The sequence below is a fragment of the Oncorhynchus mykiss genome, chromosome 5, assembly GCF_057628025.1.
Source record: "Oncorhynchus mykiss isolate SJ-2025 chromosome 5, ASM5762802v1, whole genome shotgun sequence".
Taxonomy (NCBI): Eukaryota; Metazoa; Chordata; class Actinopteri; order Salmoniformes; family Salmonidae; genus Oncorhynchus; species Oncorhynchus mykiss.
This window is the reverse complement of record NC_143026.1, coordinates 67,767,843-67,774,895: the sequence shown is the minus strand read 5'-3', so window position 1 is coordinate 67,774,895 and position 7,053 is coordinate 67,767,843. Positions and strand designations below refer to the sequence as shown.

The window sequence follows — 7,053 nt, the reverse complement described above, 5'->3', positions numbered from 1 at the left end:
TTTACTCAGTACTTTGTTGAAGCACCTTTGGCAGTGATTACAGCCTGGAGTCTTCTTGGGTATGACGCTACAAGCTTGGCACACCTGTATTTGGGGTTTCTCCCATTCTTCTCTGCAGATCCTCTCAAGCTCTGTCAGGTTGGATGGGGAGTGTCGCTGCACAGCTATTTTCAGGTCTCTCCAGAGATGTTCGACCGCGTTCAAGTCCGGGCTCTGGCTGGGTCACTCAAGGACATTCAGAGACCCAAAACCCCTCCTGCGTTGTCTTGGTTGTCTGCTTAGGGTCATTGTCCTGTTGGAATGTGAACCTTCGCCCCAGTCTGAGGTCCTGAGTGATCTGGAGCAGGTTTTCATCCATGATCTCTCTGTACTTTGCTCCGTTCATCTTTCCCTCGATCTTGACTAGTCTCCCAGTCTTGACTAGTCTCCCAGTCTTGACTAGTCTCCCATGACAGTAAAAGGCACCTCTTTTACTAAGTGGCTTCCGTCTACCATGAAGGCCTGATTGGTGGAGTGCTACAGAGATGGTTGTCCTTCTGGAAGGTTCTCCCATCTCCACAGAGGAACTATGGAGCTCTGTCAGAGTGACCATCGGGTTCTTGGTCACCTCCCTGACCAAGGCCCTTCTACCCTGATTGCTCAGTTTGGCCGGGCGGCCAGCTCTAGGAAGAGTCTTGGGGGTTCCAAACTTCTTCCATTTAAGAATGATGAAGGTAACTGTGTTCTTGGGGACTTTCAATACTGCAGGAATGTTTTGGTACCTGTCTCCAGATCTGTGCCTCGACACAATCCTGTCTCTGATCTCTACAGACATTTCCTTCAACCTCATGGCTTGGTTTTTGCTCTGACATGCACTGTCAAATGTGGGACCTTATATAGACAGGTGTGTGCCTTTCCAAATCATGTCCAATCAATTGAATTTACCACAGGTGGAGTCCAATCAACTTTTAGAAACATCTCAAGGATGATCAGTGGAAACAGGATGCATCTAAGCTCAATTTTGAGTCTCATAGCAAAGGGTCTGAATTCTTATGTAAATAAGGTAATTCTGTTTTTTATTTGTTATAAATCTGCAAAAAAAAAAAAAACAGTTTTTGCTTTGTCATTATGGGGTAGATTGATGTGGTAGATTGTGTAGATTGATGAGGATTTTTATTTATTTAATCCATTTCCGAATGCACCGCACCTAGTGAATAACCAGTGGATAACCAATCAACTAAATCAGACCATATACCATGGGAATGACAAAACGTATTTGTACTGCTCTGATTACATTGGGACCAGTTTATAATAGCAATAAGGCACCTCTGGGTTTTGTGGTATATGGCCAATATACCACGGATAAGGGCTGTATCCAGGCACTCCAGGTTGCGTCGTGCTGGGGATGATTAGAAGGCCATGATGGTATGAGGGCCAGATTGTGAATTTAGCCAGGACACTGGGGTTAACATCCCTACTCTTACAATAAATGCCATTGGATCTTTAGTGACCACAGAGTCAGGACACCCGTTTAACGTCCCATCCGAAAGACGGCACCCTAAGAACGCAAGAATGCTTATTTTTGCCAGACTGTCCTTGAAATAGATCATGTCTCGATTTGTATTGAGTTTTCTCAATGGCAGTATTAATCTGACCATTTTTGTACCCCCTCTCCTTGAATTGTCTTTGCGTGTCAGCCATATTTATTTCGAAATCTTTGCAAATTCGTTTGATTCGCCAGAATTGGCTGTAGCGCAAACTGTTTTTCAAGGGAAGCGGGTGACAACTATCAGCCATAAACAAAAGATTAGGATCAGTAGGTTTCCTGTAAAGATCAGTGTTTGGAACATTATCCTCACACAAAATCAGAAGATCAGGGAAACTGATTGACACATGTCAGATTACATAGTAAATCTCAGGTGCTCAGAAGAAGAGTTTAGAAAAGCATGGAACGCCTGGAGCTGTTTTGCATCACCCCTCCATAGAACAAAAACATAATCAATGTACGGTTTCTAAATTGTAATGTCAGGCAAGAAAACATTTTGGAGAGGATTAACAATGGACTGTTTCTCAATGTAACCCACATACAAATTAGCACAGTTAGGAGCCATAGGGTATCCCATAGCAGTACCCTTCGTCTGAATAAAGAAATCATATGAGCAGACTACATACTCAATGAATACAGCCATACTATGAGGTACATGTTAAACATACATGGTAGGCTACTGCTTTAATAATTGAGTATTGTCATTAGTACCTGTGGAGGTCACAATAACGAGACTGTGTAGTTGCTGAGCAGGATCCCCTGCTTATTCTGATGATCCACAGACAGACCAGTAGAGCTGGTCTCAACTATGACCTAATTCCCCATGGAGCTTTATATCACCAACCTGACTTCTTAAAATGAAAATACAGCTGTAGAATTGTCTGGGCTCTTTGGCCCTCATCCTATTCCAAACCAGCATAGGCCTATATTCATTGTTTAATGAATAGCAATATGTTGGGATTGTGTGGGGATTATACATGCAGTTTAAGCCATGTTGAAGTAATGACTTCCATTATTTGTTTTGATTTCTAATATATATATACCAGGTGTCTGTGCTGTTTGACTGACTTGTAGTTTTGCCATCTCACCTCCTTGTAAAATGGCATAATAGCACAATAGCAAAATAGCAAATAATTGTTTCAATTAACATTGTCAGGAATGTTCTTGCTTCTAGAATACATAAATAATACAATGGCAAACAGCGGGTAAGGAACGATTGGCTACCTATGCCTTCCGTCAAAAGCAAAGGGCATTGAGGTGACATATGACCAATGTGGCCTCACGCTCGTGTGCTTGTGCCATGCCCGCTGGTACACCTGGCTATAGAGAATATGAATAGCCACAGCTTTTGCCATTAGGTGTGTATTCGGTCTATTCTAAAACTATAATCTCAAACAAAGGATGGCGAATTAGGAATAATGTAATGATGGTAATGTAATATGGTAGGTTTTAGTTAAATTTGTTTGATCATGCGTTGCGTGTTGCTGAGGTTGGGTATCAGGTTTTACGTTCATGCGTAAAATGCACCCATGTGCATTTGGTTCCCATTCAACTTTAATCCAAATTCTGAACTGACGGGTTGTACTATAACAAAGGCACCTGGGAATGTCAGTTTCACAGTGGCTTTTCCTGCCACACCGGGGCGTGATGTCACAGTAAAGACTCGTGCAACAGGATCTGGAGCATTTGTCCCCTACTTAAAATCCACCTGCCACTTGGAGAGGAAAGTAGTTGAGTAGTTGTAGTTGGATTACAACATGGCAGGTAAGCTCTATATTTATGTCTCCTGAGATGGTGGTCATATAGTGTCTGCATACATTCCATATGAACGCATGCTGTTTTGTTGACAATATATAAGTTATAACAACAGGTTACAGATGTTTTGATGATGACATTATTTCATGATGATGATTTGTCTTCTTGAGTCTTTCAATGCAAGGTCTTATGCCACCTACTAAGCAACCTACTTGCATACACAATGTTAAGATAATATTTACTTTGGCTCAAAGACAATTATTTTAAAGCATGCCATGATTGCAGTATGGATGGATAAAACATGGATGGATATCCAGCTGAGAACATTTAGCATTGACAGGCCATCCTACTCTGTTTGTAACCCATTTAAATGTCATATTTGAACAACTTAGTTGATTTCAATTATATTTACTATCATTGAATATGTCATTTTACTCATGCTGCTAACACTCCAACAGGCCGGCTGGATGTAGCACTATAATTCAGGACAACATAAGCAACACTGAAGCAACCATTTTGGTGACTGTGATTGAAGAAGCCCATGCTAAGGCATCCACTCCTGGATATTTGCTTAAAAAACAGACAACTGACATTTCACTAAAGCCAGTCCCTCATGTCTTTGAAAAGTGGATCAGCATGTGGAGTCTTTGAAAAAGGCTACATCCACATGGTTAGTCATACTGTGCTCTATGCTGGAAGCTCTGAATGCAACAGAAAATAACGGCCTCTTTCTTTCTCCCCCACAGGGTTCTATTCTAGTGAGAAGATGACAGGCCTGTTCGCCTATGAAAGCTCCGATTTGGACTGGTGTGAGGATAACTACAGGCACTCTGAAAACATAGTGGAGTACTTCAACACTGTAAGTGTACATGATTTATTTCTTACAATATCCAGCTGAGAAATGTACCTTTCTGAAACTACATTGCAACTCACTTGTCTGCTGTACTCTTGTATTGTATCTGTTGTGGACCATCCTGTATGACAACAATGATGATAGATGTAGTGGACAGGTGCATCACACACTACATTACATTGTGAATCCTTATTTTAGAACAGTCCTTTCTGTTTCTCCAGATGAGCAGCCTGTTCTTCTTCGTGATCTCCCCCATCATGCTGTACCTGCTGCACCCCTACGCCAGGGAGAGGAACCTAGCGGTACACCTGGTCTGGACCATGATGATCTTTGTGGGTGTGTCTTCACTCTCCTTTCCAAACAGCAGGCCAACCTTCATTCAGTTATAACTCCACTTCAAGGGTGGCCTCATCAGGGTGCTTTCAGTTCATTCAGAATTCAATAATAGCTCTTAACCTCTTCCCAATTGATACTGGGTAGGGGCTGGGGGCCATTTAGGAACGGGGCATTAACATGTGTCCCCTCCCTACAGGTCTCTTCTCTGCCTACTTCCACATGACCCTGAGCTTCATGGGCCAGATGCTGGATGAGCTGTCCATCCTGTGGGTCCTGGGGCTCTGCTATGGTCTCTGGTTTCCACGGAGGCTCTTCCCCTCCTTCATCAAGGACAGGTTGGTCACCATTGCTCCTGGTCGAGGCTTCTGCAGACAAAATGTTGTCTTTGAATATTGGAAGTAGGGTACCGTGTGCTGCCTTCCTGTCTCTATTTAATGCAACCATTGAGCAGCATCCACCTGTGTTTAGATCTCCCTGCTACAGGATCATGCGGCTGTTCTTTCTGTATGGACCAAACGGCAGTACGTACTGTAGGCTTTTAATAAGGCAGGAGACAATGACAGGATCTTTTTACAGGGCACGCTAGGTTGAAACAGAAGCCATATTAAGCCAGGAGCCGGACAACCAGGCCAGGAGCAGCCTGCAGTGTGCTATATTCACCAGCCAGTGGGAGAGAGGGGCTCCCTGGCATTCTGAATGACTCTCCCATTAACACTGTTAAGACAGTGTGAAGATAATCCCAATTTAACTATAAAACTAGCCCCTAGTTCAATAGTCCCCATTTATTTACCTTCCAGTGTTTTCTGTGCTGCCGTGTGATACCTGTCAACTGTCTTCAAGTTAATGTTATGTCTCCTACCCACCCCTAACCCTCTCTCTCTCGCCCCCTGCAGGACAACTTTTTCCCGGCTGGTCATGATGATAACTGTTGTCACCACCCTATGCTCCTTTGTCAAACCCACTGCCAATGCCTACCTCCTCAACTGCTTTGCCCTCCACATCATCTACTCATTGGGTCTGGAGATGAGGATGTAAGGCAATAACTCCCATTATTGCACTGTACATTACTGTCTATCACTCCACTGTCTGATAACTGCTATCAAATAACTGCTTTCTGTCTCTCTGTCTTTCCCTTTATTTTCCTCACACACAGCTGTACTGACCCGAAGGTGCTGCGGTTATGCTGGTCTGCTGTTGGCCTGTGGGTGCTGGCCATCTCCTGCTGGATCAGTGATCGTTTCGGATGCAGCTTCTGGCAAAAGCTTAATTTCTGTTACCTGCATGGCATCTGGTAAGAGTAGGGGAGACAACAACAATGATGTTAATAGAAGTTAGATGGAACAATTTTATTTTTGATTTTGTGAATCACAAACAAACCATGTATAACTGACATGTGTCTATTCACTCTCTAGGCACATTCTGATTGTGATGGCTGTAGCCTACGCAAGCACCCTGATAGCCTACCTGGATGCCAACTATGAGATACCCTCCTCCCTGCCAAGCCTTCAGTACTGGCCCAATGACAACTGGGTCCTGGGGTTGCCTTACATTGTTCTGAAAGGAACCACCAAGACTCAGAAAATATTCTAAAGAACATTCAACTTCTGCAAGAGATAACTTGAAGGCTTTGGTGATGAAATGTGGTCTATAGTGCCATGCAGAGAAAGTGTAAAATGCAGTGCCTTTCTTTGTACTTAGCAGTGACTCAGTTTGAGAAATGGCTGCAATCCAGTGGTTTGCTTCTAATTTTATATGATAATAGAATCAATGCCACTCAGGTCATTAATGTGTGTATGTTTGTATGCATTTTGTGTGAATTTTGATAAATTCACCCATCTGTTATTTGCATTCATACAAATGTAGGATCTTAATTTGATCAATATTGTTTTTTGCTGAGATTTTCCTGCATTGCAGGAAATGCAGATGAGCTTCTTGGTTCACATAAATTCACTGAAAACCAACGGTTATATTAACAGTATTTTGATTTTCATGTAGCATACTTTTGGCCAGCATAATAGCCTAACCACCGATCAAGCAACATTATGGACTAAACGTTAAAATCCTATTACTGCAGGATTATTTTGCTGTTACAATATAGGTCAAATTAAGATCCTACATCTGTATGTGCAAGGATATTCTCTGCACATGGTGATTGTAAAAAAAAAACATGTTTTTATATTTAGCTGTGTTTTGGTATGATTACATGCTTGTCTTTATAGTGACGAGTACTGAGATACTTTCAACAAAAAAGACAGCTTTGTTTAAATGTGGGGCTGAATCACAACCACATTTCAGGGGGCTTGTAGAGTTTGTTTACATAACCTACACCCTTTTCAGGGATAAATATCACATTGTGTGTGAACTGAACTAAACTAAGTCATTTTATAACATACATGTATTAATTTAATCTCTCTCAGGTTTTTCAAATAGTATTACAATGTTATTACAGAAACTGTTAGGAACATGTCAAGTTTTGTTATGTGTGGGGTTCTACCTCTATGAGAGCAATTACATTTTTATATGAATAAGATTAACAGTTTGTGCATTACTGAAATAAATGCACTGACGAATTTGAGACATTTAA

The 7,053-nt window shown here is 42.0% G+C and overlaps 1 protein-coding gene across 1 annotated transcript; it reads left to right on the top strand.

The window, feature by feature from the left end:
* The first annotated feature begins 3,141 nt into the window (after nt 1-3,141).
* acer1 (alkaline ceramidase 1) lies at nt 3,142-7,053 on the top strand. Its single transcript, XM_021603957.3, has 7 exons — nt 3,142-3,289; nt 4,027-4,139; nt 4,355-4,469; nt 4,666-4,804; nt 5,363-5,500; nt 5,623-5,760; nt 5,882-7,053. The coding sequence occupies exons 1-7, from the start codon at nt 3,283-3,285 to the stop codon at nt 6,057-6,059; spliced, it is 828 nt and encodes a 275-aa protein (XP_021459632.1). The 5' UTR covers nt 3,142-3,282; the 3' UTR covers nt 6,060-7,053.

Excerpts from the sequence above, each read along its gene's own strand:
- acer1 (XM_021603957.3), top strand. Across the intron at positions 4,140-4,354 it reads TAGTGGAGTACTTCAACACT|ATGAGCAGCCTGTTCTTCTT; the intron begins GTAAGTGTACAT and ends CTGTTTCTCCAG. Across the intron at positions 4,470-4,665 it reads GACCATGATGATCTTTGTGG|GTCTCTTCTCTGCCTACTTC; the intron begins GTGTGTCTTCAC and ends CCCTCCCTACAG.